Raw genomic sequence first — 18,852 nt, forward strand, 5'->3', positions numbered from 1 at the left:
AATAGGCTATAAATTCTCTAGTGTTACTGGCGGCGACTTTTCTTTTATCATTATTGTTCATTACCAAGGCAGCCACACAGAGGAGCCATAAAAACAGCCCAGAAAAAAGCACTGCTTATGCAGCTCACAACCACTGTGCCTGTTGAGCAGACTACCCTATGTTCCATTAGGCAGCGGCTCAGAAACCTATAACCTAGACATTTTCTTTGTCAGTACTGCTCGCCCGCCCAAGACCCTCCGTTGCATCATGGTTGCCACAGATTTTAAGCCTCTGGTTAATAGAGTGGTGGACGACCATGGCAAAGAGCTCTGGGAGCTGAGTCGCTTCTTGTTCGAGAACCCCGAGTTGGCTCTGGAGGAGGTTAAAGCCCACGACAAACTCTGCGAATTCCTGGAAAGGAAAGGTTTTGTCGTACAGCGAGAGTACTGCTTGAAGACAGCCTTCAGGGCGGAATTTGACGCTCCAGCAGGATCCGATGGTGAGCTCAGGAGTTTCTTGATGGGCTTCTTGATGGGCTTCTTGATGGGCAAGAGTTTCTTGGTGTACACGGTGCGGTTCACTCTTAAAGACTAGAACTAATTTCACCTGCAGAGCCCCAAGTTGAGAGTTGGATTTCTTACTTGCGGCAGCCGCATTCTGGAGCGGGACAGAATGCAAAAATGTCCGTGCACTTAGATTTAGCTGCAGCCTAAATAAGCCCCAATTCAATGTGCTCCACTATGCCTAGTCTAAGCGTTGCTGTCGGGCGTTAAGCTTCAGGTATCAACTGAATCAATATTGCTCCTTAAAATCGAGCTACGGCGACACACTAAATGGTTGTTTGTCGATATGAAAGCACAGATTTGGCCAAAAATGTACGGCGAGTCCTACGTGAAAACTGTTGTAAAAACTATAATAATGTGCCAGTTTTAAAGCCCCGAAGCTACACAGTTGGTCATTATCGACTCCACAAAAAACTGCTCCGGATTAGTTTTCAGCACCTGGTATTCTTTAACGTGCGTCTATAAAAATAACAAAAGGAGCGTTCTTGCACTTTCCATAAATAAGTATGCGGCCGCCACGATCGAGATTCGAACCCATGATCTTGCGTTCAACAGCACTACGCCTTAGTCAATGAGTAACGGGGCGGGTGCTAACAGCGTCGCCATATTTCCTGGCCGAACCCCTGAAAGATTGAGTAGCGGTTCTCGCCGTCGTCTGCTTCTAAAACCCATATTAACAAGAAATAATGTTACCCTAAAGCCGTTTTCAGGGAATGTTCTTGTCAATTGTTATCGTGAACAGATTAGTGAAGGACACTACCGTTTTGCGGCTAAATACACCTCTATGGCACATTACTCAGGTTTGACCTGAAAACATTGCCAGTAATCAATGAACAGAAACATGTCGCGTTCAAATTATCTTGCAATTTCCATGTTTCTCGCGGCTCAAACACTGCACAGGGCCGTGCGTGGCGTTGCTCTGCGAATTCGACGCCCTTCCTGACATCGGTCACGGGTGCGGGCACAACCTCATTGCCGAAGCATCGGTGGGCGCCGCTCTCGCTGTGCAGGAGGCGATGAAGACATGCAAGGACATGCGGGGCAAGGTGCTGTTCTACGCATTTATTTATTTGTTTATTTGTGATGCCCTTAAGGTACACAGTTGTACAATGCAGAGGGGCGGGGCGAGAATACATTCCAAGTGTAAAAAATAGAGGACTAGTCCTAGGAATTCACAGTGCAGGGAACAAAAGCGATATGAAAAAATTAGTAATGCATTCATAACAACGAAAACCCTTCATTACATGTTTGATCTTCTCCTCCTCTGACATCTAAGCGTTCACCCGTTTGCCAAGGTTAACAATGTCATCAATGTAGCTCGGGATGTTCTCTCCAATCTCTTGAGATCGTGTACGCAAACATTGTCCTGCACGAAGCTTTCGTACGGCTGGCCGACCAAAAACATGCGTGAAGCTGGTCTTGAAGACCAACCACGAAGTGAGTTCGGCTTCATGGTTTAGAAACCATAGTTTCTCAACGTCAGTAAGATAGAACGCGACGTTTCTCAACTTGGTGACATCGTCCCACTGGTTATGGGCACTCACTCGCTCATAAGAGGAGATCCAATCTGCAACGTCTTTGTCATCTGTGCCGGAGAAGATAGGGGGATCCCGCTGACGCACAGCACCGGCTCAAAACAGGGTGGGCGGCGCCGTTGGAGGAATTGGAGGAGTGCATGCGTCGTCGGGTATGATGGGCGGTAGAGTGCGACACCAAAGTTACAAGGTGGTCGAAAACAAGACGTCCATTATTTGCTAAGATATTTATTAGCAACGGGCGCAGGCGAATGGGTAGCAGTCACAAGCGTTCTGCCAAGGACAGCAACCACAAGCTCATACCGGTGGCGGTGCTTCTGGGGCGCACGCTACTCTTCTTCATTACAATATATACATAATGCGACTGACGGCGGTCGGCTCCGACGTGTGTAGAGTAAGCTCCTGCACAGCATTTTGCAGTGTGGCGAACGCCGCTTCAATCATGGATCCGGGCCCTCAAAGAACTGCGACGTATTACTAACGCATTCTTTTCGCATTGACCAATAGATAATTTTCCTCACCACTGAATTGTTTGCCACCTTCATTTCTGAGGAGAACCTGCAGCACACAGCCAACTCATGCCCCTCTATTACAACTAACTATTGAACATTTCCTCTTAGCTTATACCGAGGGCGTTTGCCTCATACAGCCGTCATCTTACTTGTTGTCATCATCATCCCTCATAGCAACTTTATGTCCCCTTTCACTATAGTGCCGAGTAACAGCCTAGAGCCCGCCAGCTCAAACTGACCTATCTGCCTTCCTTGAAACAAGCTCTTTCGTCTTGACGCTTGTTTTCTTTTCCTGTGGCCGGACCATGTGGCGTACGAATGCTGCCAAGGGAAAGAAGTGTGTGCATTGGCCAAGACAAGCCCCTCTGACGACATGTCAGCTGCAACCTTAGACAGCCGTGGTTCGACCACTATTGATTACTTCAAGTCCTCTTGCTCTTGTGACCTTTTCGTCTTCCCATTTAGTATTAAACGCAGTAGTAGTAGTAGTAGTAGTAGTAGTAGTAGTAGTAGTAGTAGTAGTAGTAGTAGTAGTAGTAGTAGTAGTAGTAACGATAATAGTCGAAAACTAGCAATAACGAAATAATCAATATTTAGGACTTTGTGACGCAGCGTCCTTATCCTTTTAAGGACTCCAATGCGCCATAGCCATCAGTAGCAGATGCAGTTAAGATCAAACATGGTAACCAAGTTCTCAGAAACGTACTTCAGGTTGGCAAGGGAAAATGCCAAGTTGATGGGATAAATTCAGCAGCAACTAACTCCACATGTTTAGTCCGTGAGCTTGTAAGTCTGAGTAACCCTGCCGCAGTCCCATTTTGATTAGTCTGAATGAGTTTGTTGGAAATTTTGAAGGCTGAATTTGAGGGCCTGGTTTCACCTGAGTTGGGATGACTTTCAGGCTGTGTGAGCAAGGCTGTGTCTGATATTGATGATTATAAGCTCAAGTGAGCCCGGATATGTTTGATTTTGGTGAGCGCCAGTAAGCCCTAGGATAAATAGCTTCAGTTAGGCTGAGTAATACTTTTTATTTCTTTTTGTACCCTCGTCTCCCTCATGATTTGCGCTTTTTTTACCACAAACTTCCAAGCCACTGATATTGGAACTGCTTCATTTTAACTCCTATCAAAAAAAAAGCAAATGCCCCTTGAGCGAAGTGCCCAAACCATCATGTCAATATTCATCCGGGGTGAAATATGACTCTGTTTAATTTAACAGAGTCATATTCAATTTTCGTATCATGGGGATTGCGAGATCTTAAGTAGAAAATGCAGTGTTTGACGTATTTGATTTATTTCATTGTTCACCCGGCCAACCCCAGTTTGCGTTAAATGTTGTGGATCTTATTTTGTCACCAGCTAGATATTACTCCATTGCTCAGCACTGGCCTGAAATATCGTTACAAAAGTGGTTTGTTTCAGAGTGAAACGAGGTCCAGCGAGTAGCCACCAGGAGGGACCAGCCGGCGCGAAGTACAGTCGAGTTCATGCGTTCCAACTCTACTTCTTCTTTCCATGACTCAGTCGCGCAGAGCTGCGGTAATAGGAAAAAAGATACTTGTATTTCAAAGGTATTCGCTAAGTTCACTCTTATTATTTAAAAGTATTTAACAAGTACACTCCAACTTGCTCTTACGCTCCTGACAGTTGCTTGCTCAGAATCCTTGCCCTCACGATGGTAAATGTACTCTTTCACTAGGTCCGGTTTATTGCGGCCACATTGTCAACTCCGTTCGTGCAAATGGACTGCGGAAGGAAATTATTCTCTTATACAAGCTCTCAGGTCAGACGTCTGTCGCTCCTCGGCAACCCAATGTCAACCGCGCATTCCGTCTAGCTCTTTTATTTTTTTGTAACTGTTATGCCAAATTATTCCACACCTGAATGCGTAACGCAGGCTACAGGCCAACTTTTCTCGTTTCAAAACGTCTGTGCATGCGATGCAAGCGCATCTTTCCTGTTGCCCTCGACAGCTAGTGGTTCTTGGCACGCCAGCCGAGGAGTACTCCTGTGGCAAGGAACAGCTCATCCGCCAGGGGGCACTCGAGGGCATCGAGGTGGCCATCATGTCACACCCGACACCCGCGGATATCGTGGCCCCTCTTTTTTCAGCGTCTCAGGAGGTGAGCTAGAGCATCCATTTCCACCCAGCGCACACGAAATAAGCGTTGACTGTGCACCGCAAATGTATAGAGCGAAGTTAAACCAGTGGGAGTCATTCTACATAAAGGCACCCGAGACAAAGAACATTCTCCGTAACTGGGGCTAAAGAAAGGTGTGAAGTCCCAGAAGGATCTGAAGTCCCAGTAACTTGGAAAGCACATTCAGCGCCAGCGACGAAGGACAGAAGGGAGACGACACCACAATGCGCTAACTTCAACAACTTGATTTTCAGGAAACACACATATTTAACCCATGCACAGCGGCGCCACTTCATCCAAACCTTAACCATCCAAAAAAGCTGTCTCCTTATCTAAAAAGTCGACCGAAGGGGCACTAACTAACGTATCACTATTCCTACAGATAGCATGAGCCTCAATAATCTCTCGCACATCTATGTGCTTCGCAAGAACCCGGCCGGATCCATACACAGGCGCACAGCCACATTCCTGACAGTGAGTTGACAGATGACCGCATTGCGTATTTTTCACGTTTAGGCTATGTTCCCGTAATCGGTCGTTAAGACACCTTCCTGTCGGCCCGATGTCGGCCCCACTGGTGCTTTAGGATGATTCGTAGAGCATCCGACAGCTGGCTTACTGTACGGGTCCGTTAATCGACATATTTTTGCCAGCTTTTCTGGTGCCGAAAAGACAACTTTTGTGTCCACCCGGCTAGCCATGCAGCGTTCTATGCAGGTATGGCGCTATCGCTACCTTCCCTCTGCGTTCCGTCCGTTGATTTGCCGCGTCCCGAATTGTCCTATCTGACCCGCACCTTTTTAGCAGCCCCTCTACGATCGAAACTTGCACTGATTCCGGAAACCCTGCTGCTGATAACTTTCCCGACTGATCCATAAGACTCGTATAGATCTTATGGCGGTAAGGTTTCTTTAAATACATTTCCAAAGCATGAGTTGGCAATGCTTCTCTTGACGAGCTTCGAGTGGGCTGACCGATACGGCAACAGGGGCTTATTAGCGCTAGGTTTATACTACCAACACGTGTGCCATTCCATGAACTCGAGCTGAATATCTAAGAAACGCAGCACGCTATCGGTGGGCTCTTCAATCGTGAGAGTAAATTGGCTAAGGCCTGCAGAAAAAAATTCGTAAAGCTTGCCTACTGTAAAACATGCGTCTGGTTCGAAAAGGGCAAGATAGTGATCAACGTTCCTGACAAGTTTAACCACCCTGTGCTCCGACAAGGTACGGGACAGGTTTTTGTTATGGTGAGCTAAAGAAATGCCACTTAGTATAGGCATCAAACATGAACCAATGCAAACCCCCTGCTTTTGAATGAATACGTCGCCATTCATGCTGCATACGTCGGGTGAACGTAGCAACTAAGCATATCTAAAGAGCCCTGAAAGGATAAACCGGCTGCATATTGAAATGAAACCACGCCATACTCGTCTATGCACTCTTATAAGCAAGTTATTAGTTTCTTTTGAGGCAAGGAGTAGTACAAGTCCTTTATGTCAAAGGAGCAAGCTGATAAGCTTTTGTGAGAATTTTCTTTCAGGAAATCTACGATTTCTGCAGAGCTTCTAACCAAAAATGGGTGGTCAATATCGAGAATTCTGAGCTTTTTTTGCAAGAAAAGGGCGAACTTTTTTTGCCATGACCATGTTTCTGAAGTTATTACCCTTAATGGGCAATCTGGCTTGTGCGTCTTCGCACTAAACATAACTCGAGGGCAACCAGACTTCGCGTTGTCAGTTTCACGGACCAACTGACTAAGGTCTGCCTTCTTGCAAAGACGCTTTGCTTCTATAGCTTGATTTTTCTAAGAGATACATTACTACACTCGTCGAACACAGAGGCAATCACAGAGCACGCTTTCGTAGTAAAATCACCTTCCTTGAGGACAACAAAGCTACCTTCCTTATCCACTGGCAAAACACACACTCTATTCTGCCTCAAAAACGAAGTTGCGCGCGTAACCGGCACACGTGAGACCGTCAGTTTCTTGCGCGAGACCACATCGACCCCTTCAGAGATACATCGGTTCGCTTCACCTTGTGGGACGCACTTTTAAATCCTTCGAACAATGCTTAGAAGTTCCGGCGCGCTAAACCTTGGTTCTACGGCGAACTTGGCGCCAAGTTCAAGAACCTTCAACGTAGTCTGGAAGACTTACCTTTCCGAAGGTTCTGATGCCACAAGGTCCAGTAGGTTTCTTTTTAGGGATCCTGATGGGTAGGCCGGGTAAGGTCCTCTGCCACAGAAATTCCCTGCCCCTGCTGATGTTTGGCGCCTATACTAAGTGACATTTTTCTAGCTCACCATACCAAAAACCTCTCCCGTACCTTGTCGGAGCACAGGGTGGTTAAAGTTGTCAGGAACGTTGATGACTATCTTGTCCTTTTCGAACCAGACGCACGTTTTACAGTAGGCAAGCTTTACGAAGTTTTTTTCTTCAGGCTTTAGCCCATTTACTCTCACGATTGAAGAGCCCACCGATAACGTGCTGCGTTTCTTAGATATTCAGCTCGAGTTCATGGAACGGCACACGTGTTGGTAGTATAAACCTAGCGCTAATAAGCCCCTGTTGCCGTATCGGTCAGCCCACTGGAAACTCGTCAAGAGAAGCATTGCCAACTCATGCTTTGGAAATGTATTTAAAGAAACCTTGCCGCCATAAGATCTATACGAGTCTTATGGATCAGTCGGGAAAGTTATCAGCAGCAGGGTTTCCGGAATCAGTGCAAGTTTCGATCGTAGAGGGGCTGCTAAAAAGGTGCGGGTCAGATAGGACAATTCGGGACGCGGCAAATCAACGGACGGAACGCAGAGGGAAGGTAGCGATAGCGCCATACCTGCATAGAACGGAACATAGTCTTAAGAAAATTGCTAGCCTGGTGGACACAAAAGTTGTCTTTTCAGCACCAGAAAAGCTGGCAAAAAATACGTTTATTAACGGACCCGTACCGTAAGCCAGCTGTCAGATGCTCTTCGAATCATCGTAAAGCACCAGTGGGTTGCGTACAAGCTGTTGTTTATGAGCTCCCGCTGTCCTGTGGGAAAAATACATCGGACAGACAGGAAGGTGTCTAAATGACCGATTACGGAAAGAGAGCCTAAACGTGAAAAAAAAGCAATACGGTCATCTGTCAACTCATTGCCAGGAATGCCGCTTTGCGCCGGTGTATGGATCCGGTCGGATTCTTGCGAAGCACAAAGATAAAGATGTGCGAGAGATTATTGAGGCTCAGGCTATCTGTCGGAATAGTGATACGTGTTCCCCTTCGGTCGACTTGTTTGATAAGGAGACGGCTTTTTTGGATGGTTAAGGTTTGGATCAGGTGCCATCACTGTTCATAGGTTAAATAGGTGCGTTTCCTGAAAATCAAGTTGTTGAAGTTAGTGCATTGTGGTGTCGTCTCCCTTCTGTCCTTCGTTGCTGGCGCTAAATATGCTTTCCAAGTCAGTTTACCAACACGCCCAACAAATGGCAGTCCTAGTAACGTTTTCACTAAGCGGACGCCTTTGTTAGACGCGCCAACTTTCTTTTTAGAAAATGAGCGATTTAATCAGAATTAGCGTTTATGAATCCCTGCTCGACGCCTTTTTCTGTGTATTCTGTGTCAATTAAGCACAATCTAACCTTCAACTTTGCAGTTATTGTGCACAGTTTATGCGCTTCGCAAGGCCACTTGCTAGGGCGTCATGCAGCTGTGCAAGCAAGTAAACCCTGCACTTTTCTTATGCTGCATCGCCATCAGCGCAAATTGTATTCTCTTCAAATTGTGTTCTCCTTGCTGGTCTCACTTGATGGGATAGTTAGTTCTTATCTGATAACCATGTTAATGAGCCTGAAGTGAAGAAGAAGACGAAAAGAAGCTTACAAGAATAACAAAGATAACTGTGGACTCATATCCATGTTATCCGTTTCTTTTTTGAATATTTCCGGAAAAGCGCTTCTCTACCGCTTGTCATCTTTCACAGACAAATAGAAAGTAATAGTGGATGCTCCATTCCGTTTGAGAAAAAAAATCGGCCGACAGGGCTTGCTCTGTTCTGAAAGAAGAAATACATATTGGAACGTATTGAACGTAGGCACTTGGTGCTAGGAATTTTAATGCATTTCGACACAGCCTTTGGCTCTTTTAACCACGGTTTCCTTCAGTATCTACTTCAATTTTACGCATAACGTAGTGTATTTTACAACATCATCAGGTCATAGCTGAGCAACCACATACAGTGTGCGCCATTAAGTAAGGAGCGACCTACCGTGAGACTAAAACCTTCCGGCGTACCGCAGGGCATGAATAAGGCGCTACCTACCGAATTTATTTATCAACGATATTAGAAAATCTTGCCAAAAATATTGAATTCATTATACACGCAGACGATACGAGTGTGTTCATTGCTGATAGAAATTCCCAGGCACAGTTCCGTCGAGGCAATGAAGTCATTTCGAAACCAGCGCACTGTAGCACTGCTGTGTGTTGGACGAGCTGGTATGCGAACTTGGATAACATTCTTGCGCAAGCAGACGAGGACAAAAGAGAGGCATAAACACCTCGACGCGCTACTGGTCCTCGAGAAATGGTCTACCGACATTAACAAAAAGAAAGGCTATGGTATCGAGAGCAAAATGCGTGCTACTCGGGACATATTCCCTTCATCTAAATGGTAATCCATAGACGTAGTTAAGAGTTAAGATGCCCTTGCACGTGCTACGCGACGATGAACACGTGTCAATCATCTCAATCACTTATTTGACACTGGTATGAGAGAAGCACGCATGTCATTGTGGCCTAACCTTTAGAGCATTGGGCTGTTGCGCTGGGAAACCGTGGATTGATACAACCATATGTCTCAGCTTTTTGCCAAGGCAACGACCAAGGAATGTTTCGCCTTTGAAAGCCTCAGCACCACCTTTCTTTCCAAATTATAGCACATCAAATGCACTGGCAACGAAGCAAAGTCACCGTTGTCTGTATGGCCAGTCCACATCAACTCCCATCTTGAGCTACGTTTACTTTAACACGGTGAAATCGTGTCGAGTCGGCTTCTCGGGCCGAAATATGGTCATCCAATTAAAGTAAAAGCTAGGGAGTCTCGCCGAACAAGCGTCGAGGTGAGTTCGGCCAACCCTCCTGCTGTAGGGTGTGGGTTGACTCGCCCAAGTCGCTAGGTAGCATGCATGTTAACGCAATCGGGTCGGGCTGGGTCAGCTCTACTTTGGACTGCACCTGCTCGCGTCGAGGTCACCTAAACAAAGCTGATATTCACTCTGCAGCTCGTGGTGCGATTCAAAGGCAAGTCGGCTCACGCGGCTGCTTACCCTTGGGAAGGCGTGAACGCCCTCGATGCAGCCATTGCTTCCTTCGTCAACATTGGTCTCCTCCGGCAGCAGTGCAAGCCATCTTCGTGGATTCACGGTACGATTTAAGGTGAAAATCGTGTAGGGTGGCAGCAAAAATACATCTCCATTTTGTTTTGAAAGCGGAGCCTCACAGTATGTTTTAAATCGAGACACTGAATGTGTGCAATTGCAATTAACGCGAAGTGAAGCAACTATATAGGCTACACGATGAGTGTTTCGGAAGCCATAACAGTACCTTCTAGGCTCGCGGACAACTCTCTGTGCCTATGAAGGGAAAGCGGAGGCAAAGCGCGCACAAGTGAGAGCGCTTCTGAAAAGAGTCCCGCGTTTTAGTCCCCGTTCGGTTAGGCCGAGGAAAACGAAGCATAAACGCCTTATTAGCAATTGTTATACAGGCTAGGACACACTACTAAGCGTAAAAGTTTACTTATTTTGCAGCTTTTCCCTTCCGTGGTGGGGCAAACGCGAAACCGTCACACGCGCAAGCTTCTTCGATTCCGCGTCTGTTCCGAGCAGCCAAAACCACTAACGACGCTGCCGGACTACTTCGCGGGGTAACACATGTGCAGCAACCACGCACCCGTAGCTTTTCCCTTCGTGGTCACAGAAAGTTGTCCACGAGTGTAGTGCCTCACATCTTCCGCTATCCTTGTACGCGTTAGCCGCCTTAATGATTGCACCATCTGTAAACTTTATTATTAGGTTTTGTGGCGGATCGAGTTGGAGTTCTGTATAATGAAGAGCTTTTAGAAAAGTTATGTCACAACAATTATAGGACCCTGCGTGGACGCACATGCGCACGCATCCATTACGGGTGCTATGGTTGTTGTAGTTTTTTTATTGATCTTCGTTTCTTTTTGGTTGTTGCACTCCGCGTTTCGAGTGCTTGCATGACTTACTTGGCCGCATGAAAATTGTGTTGCTTCGAAAAAAGTTCTGACTTACGAGTACAGCGCTTGCCCCGCCGGCTTCTCCTTGTGTCTCTTCGTCTCGGTTAAGAAACTTACGCCCACTCGTCTAACCGCCGGTTCTAGTAAACTTTATCTTGCTTCTGTTGAGGAGCTGCTTGAGCTCGTGACACTTTTGGTTCCTAGGAGCTGCTTGTCATTGGCTGGCCAATCTTCTGAAATTTAAGCTCGTTATCGCGAGTGGTCCGCTACCATAGTTACTGCGGTGTCCGGAACCTTACGCATGAGGGCGCTTCTTACGTGGACCACCACTTCCTGGTGTCTACGGATAGAAGTGGTGTCGTTGTAAAACAAATCAGTCGTTAGGGTTGCCTATAGTCCTTTTGTTATAAAGGCAAATTTGTTGCAAGAGTCCTTGCTGCAGAGGTGTGGACAATACATTTGGCAGGTAGTAATTCGGCTGGGAAGTGTGAATTCCACCTTTATAGAGGTCATTTTCTTGTAGATGCGTTAGACCGCATCTAAAAGAAAACTCGAGCTTTGTCGAGTGTTCATGAAAGCGCAATTGATAAATAAGTGCACTCTAAGTCGTCCTTGACCCACGCATGCGCAGCTGCCAGGACGTCACAATCAAGGTAAGCATCGCATACTTAGAAAGTTCGAAGCGGTAAGGGGTGGCTTATTATTTTTGTGCTTGTTTAATCTGCGTTCTCGCAGGCATTGTCACGGAAGGTGGCAAGTACGCCAACGTCATTCCAGACGAAACGGAGCTCCGCTTCTGCGTGCGCTCCGAGTCCAACGCGGAACTTGTTGATCTCCGGGATCGAGTAGAGGGCTGTTTCAAGGGCGCAGCCGAGGCCACCGGCTGCGTAGTGAGCATTCGCAGGGCAGCCGCTTACATGGATGTCATCCAGAACGCCACAATGGCTGCCTCCTACCGGAAGCACGGGCACTCACTCGGTGAGACCACGGCCAAACGAGCTCAAAAGTACACACGAAAAAACAAACTGTGTGCAAACACTTGGTACATGTACATGTACCAAGTGCTCTACCCATGTACGTTTATGGGGGTAGAGCGAGCCGATGGACGCGCCAATGGTGGCGGCCTTGATAAGTGCGCTCGGTAAGGCACGGCCGGACTCGGCTCTCTCCTCGCGGAGGAGCGAGTAAGTCGAGTCCGGCCGTGGGTAAGGAGGGATCCATCCACCGTAGATTTCTGTGTCGCTGCTCAGGCGTGTGTGCTTGATGCACATTTTCCGAGTAAAAATTATGCGTGTGTCTGCTATCGCAAACACCAGAGACCAACGGAGCTGGGAGAAGACAAGTAGTGCTAAACCACACACAGTCTAACTTTTGCTGGGCATCCCCCAGCTTCACTGGTCTCTGGTGTTTGCAATAGCAGAGCCACGCATATTTTTTTTTCATTGCAAGAAAGAGGACCGCCGAAGCGAGCGCGCGGGTTTTTATCGGACAGCAATGACGTTACACCAGCTGTGCCACCGCCGCGCCGCTCCTTCTCCCCCGCGAGGCTCCCCCCCCCCCTCGCCGCATCGCTATGCAGCGCGATGCTATTTTTATCCTTTGCTTTCACATTCTCTCAGCTCTGTCTCCCCCAGCTCATCGAAGCTGCGGACGTCAAGAGAAACCCAGCGAGGTTCTAACAGCTCCACTGTTAGCAACACCCGTCACCTGTGTGTGGTGGCCGAAGCTTCGAGGCATTTAGAAGAACAATTGTGTGGGGATGGTTAGGGGGGGCAGCTCAAACACATACAAAAAATCGACTGCGACACGGTTCTAATCACTCCTTGTGAGGCAACAAGAGACGAAGCGATGGCAGCAATAGATCGCATACGTTCGACGGGAAACGTGTTTTTCTGGCGCTTTCTTTCTGTGGCGTGGGTTTCTGTCACACTCGATGATGTCTACAAGACTAAGCGACAAAGTTGATCACAGCATATTCATGTTTCAGTTTGGTCTGTCCGCCAGGCAGCATACTACTTCAAGGCCCTACGCTTAGGTTCTGAATGCCACTTGCCACTTCTTTACCCATGTTGCTTTAGCTGGCGTCACACGACTGCACCAGTGTGTCGGGTTGTGTGATAAAGCTGCTGCGGCTTACATGTATTATGTTTTGTTTTATACGCCCTGTTAAATCACCACAGCTACTGTCACGCGCTTCATGTTTCTTTTTTTATCTATTTAATGCGTAGCTTCGTGAATGTGGAACCGTTGTTAGTTGCTTCAAGCAGAACTGCTGAATTTTCTTTAAGCGCCAGGTTCTCGCCTGGCAGCGTTCGTAAGGGGTGTAAATCCCGCTGTTTCATCCGAACGACTACAGGCGAATGCTTCTTAAACAGCTTTATTCTTTTTGCCCGAGAACATTTTCGATATTGCGGTTTCTTGGGAAATTTCTTAGAGGAGATGTAGCTCAGGCCGAGGATTGCGATTAGCTGCTGCATATGGTATTTCTGCTCGATTTTCGCGAAAAAATTCACGTCAGAATTTTTTAATGAGTAAAGCTTGTGCTGCCCGAGCAGACTTGGCCCGCACAGTGCTTCGTTCATTGTGTTACACTAAGTTCCTTCTCGTGAGCATTTTGTAGTTAGTGACATGTTTTCTTAATATCTTTTGCAGCGTAGTAGTAAAATGACTCGCCGCAAAGGCCTGGTTCAGTTCCTTGTGGCGTAGGCATTAATTGCGCTCCTACGCTGGAATAGATAAGAAAAAAACTCGGCTGAGTAAAAAGTGCGCACGCAAAAAGGGACTACACTGTGAAACGAACAAGGCGCTCTGCTTGGTAAGTCTTCTCAGACAGCATCAAGGCCCAAAGCCTTTCGAAACGTGACGTGAACTTTTCAGCGAAAATCGTCTACAGCAATACCATATGCATGCAGCAGCTAGCAGGAATCATCACGCGGAGCTGCCTCTTTTCGAACACATTTCCCAAGAAACCACAACATTGAACATGTTCTCGGGCCGAAAACAAAAACAAAGCTGTTCAAGAAGCGCTTGCCTGTAGTCATTCCGATGACACACGGCGTGAGTTGATCCTCTTACGAACGAGGCCAGGCCAAAACCTCACGCTCAAAAAAAATCCACAGTTTTGAATGAAGCATTCAGCAACAGTTCAACGCACGCGAAGCCACTCATAAAACGCATCCAAAAACAAGAACTGCGTCAGAGCTGGTGCGACGATTTACCGGGGCCTATAAAACCAACAAAATCAGTCCAAGCAGGCCTAACCAGCTCTAACATGCAACATGATGCACTCGCACAGTCGTGCACCCTAGCTACAGCAACAAGGTAAAACACCGGAAAACGGTATAAACGGCAAGAGGCATTCGGAACCTAAGCGAAATGTATTTAACCTGCATGCTGAGCTGTGGACAAATCGCGTAAAACATGAGTAGCCCGCGATAAACTTCGTCGCTTACCCGTGGAGACATGATCGAGCGCAAAAGACGCCCAGGTGACAAATAAAAGCACGAGAACAAGAAATTGCCCGCCGCACAGCGGGGGTTCATTGCTGCCGCTGTTCCCGCTCATGTTGCCTCGCAGGGAATGATTCGAAACGTGTCACCGACAAGGTTTTGCAGCCTATTTGAGCACCCCACCGAGCAAGAACTATTCTTCGACGTGCCTTGATGCTTTGTCCAAGGCACACATGCCAAGGGGGCTCATTTTGCTCTGAAACCGTGAATGAAACAGAAAAGCAGGAGCAACGCCAGCAGGAAACTACGGCGGACGTCTGCCTCCTTTCACCATGGCCTCCGAGGTTTACCCCTGTGCGCATTTCTCCGCGATGAATCTCGGAGGCCATGCTTTCACGAGCGCAGTTCGCAAGGGCGCCACCAGGGGTGCGTCCATCGGCGCGCATTACGCATGTTTGCTTTTAACCGGAATACTGGTTTGTATTCGGGCATCAGGCTTCCTCGATAAGCAGAAGGCAGAAATCTTAATTTCGCTCGAATGCGGCGAGTTTTTTCTCAATTTATATGTCTCGCGCCACGGCGGGAATGATCATTGCTGCCCGAGTTATCACCAAGTTCGAATTATGGGAGCTAGAATTTGAAAGACTACGCTGTACCTGGTGAACACTAGAAAGTGGAACTGGCCAGATTTCCCGTATTCTGAAATCGTATCTATTGCTGCTACATTTATTTCAAAAAGAAGAAGAAAGAAAGCACTAAAGTCAAATTTGCCACCACATCATTTAGCTGCTTAATACTTCGAGTGTGCTACTCCAAATAAGCAGGTGGAAATTAATATTAGCTGTTTCCAAAATGTTCTCTTTTCTTCGTTCACCTGCTCCGAATTCAATATGTACTGCTCAAAAATCAAGATAATTCTTTTCCTCAGCCCAAAAAGTATTCCAGCTCTCCCACTCCAGATTTTCTAGCTTTTTTACCCGCAAGTGGCACAAATGCGCCAGCAGTGGGTGCCAGTGATCTGGAAGAATTTCCAAATGCAGTCTTCGGCTGAGGCACGGTGTTCACACTCCATGCCTCCATGCCAGATATTGGTTACCAAGTAAACTAATATCTAATCATTGAGAGTAATACAGTATGCAGAATATCATTCCACCATGAATACAACATACCAATAACAACCGTTTAGCTTTAAAAAGACATTTCCTAAGACTTAACTCCCCGTGTTTATAAAACCTAGACACGACGCACAAATTACTTTTCGTGACTACATATATCTCTGGCGTTCTCCATCACAATCTTTATGTCTGCCTTATATATCAAGAACTTTATTTGTTAGTGGCATTTAAACCTCTTTTGTCGTAATCTTCACCATTACTATTGCTTTTGTGTCCAGTGTGTTATTTACTGCTTATATGAATCAGTTGTGTAAGTTAGTTCATGGCCACCTTCGAAGGCAGCAGCAACGCCGTAGCAACGATGCATTAATACAATACATTTTTGTATTTATCCTGCATAACATTAATCAGTATATCAATCAATCAGTTAAGATGTATCGAAAGTGATTTGGGTTTCTAACTTTCTGATTTGGGCAAGTTGGAATAGCGAGTGCATTCCAGGCTTTCAGCAATGAATTACAGAGAAAACTCCGCAATGCAAATGCGCATGTAAAGAGGGCTGTCTTCCAACCAATGTTTATTACACGTGCCCCTGCACGTATTTTTTCTTCAACCCGCCGCAGTGGCTCAGCTGCTATGGTGTTGCGCTGCTAAGCAGGAGGTCGCGGCATCAAATCACGGCCGCGGCGGCCGCATTTAAATGGGGGCGAAATTCAACAACGCCCATGTCCCGTACATCTGGGGCACGTTCAAGGTCCTCTGGAGGTCGGAATTATACCGGAGTCCTCCAGTAAGGCGTGCGTCATAAGCAAATCGTGGTTCTGGCACATAAAACCCCATAATTCCATTCACGTTTTCGTCTGGTGGATTGGTGATTCGTATCATGTTTATAAGGCCGTGATTTTACTTATGCGTGCAAGTTTGTGATTAAGATTACTTGGAAGACAGCTCCGCAGTGTACGTTAACGTTCCCTTATTTTCTGCGTAACTCTACGCTGAAATCCTGCTATGGATTTGTAACTTTGATCGGGCTCTCTACCAGCTGCAATTTGGGCCTGCGTAGTTCCGGAATAAATGCGTACCTCACATTTTTCTGATTTTCTGCGGAGGCATGGACGCATTTTATTGCCTTCCGAGATTAAAAGTTCGGAGAAAGAAGACAAACAATGGTGACAAGTGCGTTATTGAACGATATTGGTGAAAGATATCCTGATTCTGCAGCGAAAAAAAAACAAGCATAAGTAAGGCTTAAATGTTCTTGTAGAGTTGATAGAATTAAAACGCTATTCACTCTGTTTTTATGCCGTGAAATTTTGTGTTATTATCGTCACGATTATCATCACAACAGTCACTACCACAAAGTTTCCTATAAATTTTACTAGGAAAAACTTTGGCGCTAGTGTCTTCGGGAGTTGCAGGCATTGCGTCTCAGCCAGCATGAGAATGATGGTTAGTGAACGGCTTTGCCTAAAATTTGTCCTTTATGTTTCAAACAGCTGTTTGCCGTTGCACATTTGTCACGTTTAACCAAATACTGCGTTATACATGCAACAAGTAGCAATGATTATGCATGTTCGCAGATATTTATTACCTTCATGGGCTTAGAAAACTTTCATTGCTTGAAATTTTATGAAATAAAGCGTAATAGGGAAGCCACGTTATTCATGTCCGAGCGACGGTACCATCTAGGTAATACAAGCAGATTTCACAGACAATGCTTTTGCCAACCACTTGCACCGGAAGTGATTGCGGAGCTGGAATTGAGTCTGTCACGTATCGCCTGTAAATGCCACCAGTAATGTATAAAGTCACAAGCCAAAGATTAGGCAAATTCGTGCATAACAACCATCATAACCGCACTAGTTGAAACATTGCAGTGCCAGTGTTCCTTCCATAGCGTTTTGCATCGTGAGAACAGTTTATGTGTATCGCATGGCAAGCCTAAATATTAAGAAACGGAATGAGTGAACATATAAGTAGACCAGTTAGAAAATACGTTGAACTATTTAACTAGAGCAAAATTTAACTATTTGAACTATTTAACTAGAGCAGACCCACGTAAACCCCAAGTGCTCTACATAAATAAGGTAAAAGTAAAAAAACAAAGTCACTGGAGTGGTTAAACTTTGCCCGTATAGTATAATTTCCTTCTTTCCATTAAAATACGCGGATGACTTTATACGGATCTAACTGTAACATAAGTATAACTGAACCATCTTTGACAAAGATAGGTCCACCAATTGAATGGTTGGCGAGCCTTTCTCGGGCACTTTATCCCCTTTTATCCAACTTCTACACCACATTATTAGGAGTGTAGGAATGTTTTATAAGAATCTGTACGGCCACTATCACCACTCTTGTCACTGTCTCTCAAACGCGCAGCGCTGACATTCATCGACGACTACGTGAAAAAGCTGCCGGTCTCTGGAGCAGCTACGGACTGCGGCAACGTGTCCCATCGCCTGCCCACATTGCACGCCGTGTACAGCGTCGGGTCGACGCCGAAGGTGCAGGGACCGAGCAACCACACCCACCAATTCGCAACTCTGGCGGGCTCCGAGGAGGCCCAGCCGCCGACTCTGAGAGCGGCCAAAGTGCTGGCGCTGACCGTGCTCGACCTGCTGACGGACCCGGAGCTGATGCGCAAAGCGCAGGCCGAGTTCGCCGCTCTGCAGCTCCAATCGGACGCGGAGCTTCGAGCAAAGGGGCAGTGAATAAACCGACCCTTCCTTTAGCGTCAACGTCCATATCGGTGAAATCGTTACGCCTTCCGGATCATGACATCGCCTCCGAGATCTTGCGCTCCTGGACCTATCCCAACAGTCGAGCTTAAATCAATAAATTTTTGTTAAATATCATTCACTGAAATCAGCTGTAGTGTGCAGCACGAAGTGAATATTTTTATTGGGGAAGTCTAGATATAATTTCTTATTTTATCGCATACGGGAGACACCGTGAGCTCCTGACTGGAAGCTTACCGTTATCATTGAAAAGGACGGTATACAATCAGAGCATTTTACCGGTTGTGACATATGGGGCAGATACTTGGAGACTGACAAAGAAGCTTGAGAACAAGTTAAGGAATACGCAAAAAACGATGGAACGAAGAATGCTAGGCATAACTTTAAGAGACAGAAAGCGAGCGGTTTGGATCAGAGAGCAAACGGGCGTAGACGACATTCTAATTGACATGAAGAGAAAAAAGTGGTGCTGGGCAGGTCATGTAATGCGTAGAGTAGATAACCATTGGACCATTAGGGTGACAGAATGGGTACCAAGAGAAGGGAAGCGCAGTCGAGGACGACTGAAGACT

At 46.5% G+C, this 18,852-nt stretch overlaps 1 protein-coding gene across 1 annotated transcript; it reads left to right on the forward strand.

Annotated features, from left to right (window-relative positions):
• The first annotated feature begins 247 nt into the window (after positions 1 to 247).
• On the forward strand, positions 248 to 18,394 carry LOC139047865 (peptidase M20 domain-containing protein 2-like). The gene is made up of 6 exons (XM_070522014.1): positions 248 to 479; positions 1,444 to 1,589; positions 4,563 to 4,712; positions 9,999 to 10,140; positions 11,711 to 11,953; positions 17,922 to 18,394. Exons 1-6 carry the CDS (start codon positions 248 to 250, stop codon positions 18,251 to 18,253), a joined length of 1,245 nt encoding a protein of 414 aa, XP_070378115.1. The 3' UTR covers positions 18,254 to 18,394.
• Positions 18,395 to 18,852: the final 458 nt, after the last annotated feature.

Source organism: Dermacentor albipictus, chromosome 7 (assembly GCF_038994185.2).
Source record: "Dermacentor albipictus isolate Rhodes 1998 colony chromosome 7, USDA_Dalb.pri_finalv2, whole genome shotgun sequence".
Classification (NCBI taxonomy): Eukaryota; Metazoa; Arthropoda; class Arachnida; order Ixodida; family Ixodidae; genus Dermacentor; species Dermacentor albipictus.

Coding starts and splice junctions, on each gene's coding strand:
- LOC139047865 (XM_070522014.1), top strand. CDS start 248: ATGGTTGCCACAGATTTTAAGCCTCTGGTTAATAGAGTGGTGGACGAC. Junction 480..1,443: donor CGCTCCAGCAGGATCCGATG/GTGAGCTCAGGA, acceptor AACACTGCACAG/GGCCGTGCGTGGCGTTGCTC. Junction 1,590..4,562: donor GCAAGGACATGCGGGGCAAG/GTGCTGTTCTAC, acceptor TGCCCTCGACAG/CTAGTGGTTCTTGGCACGCC.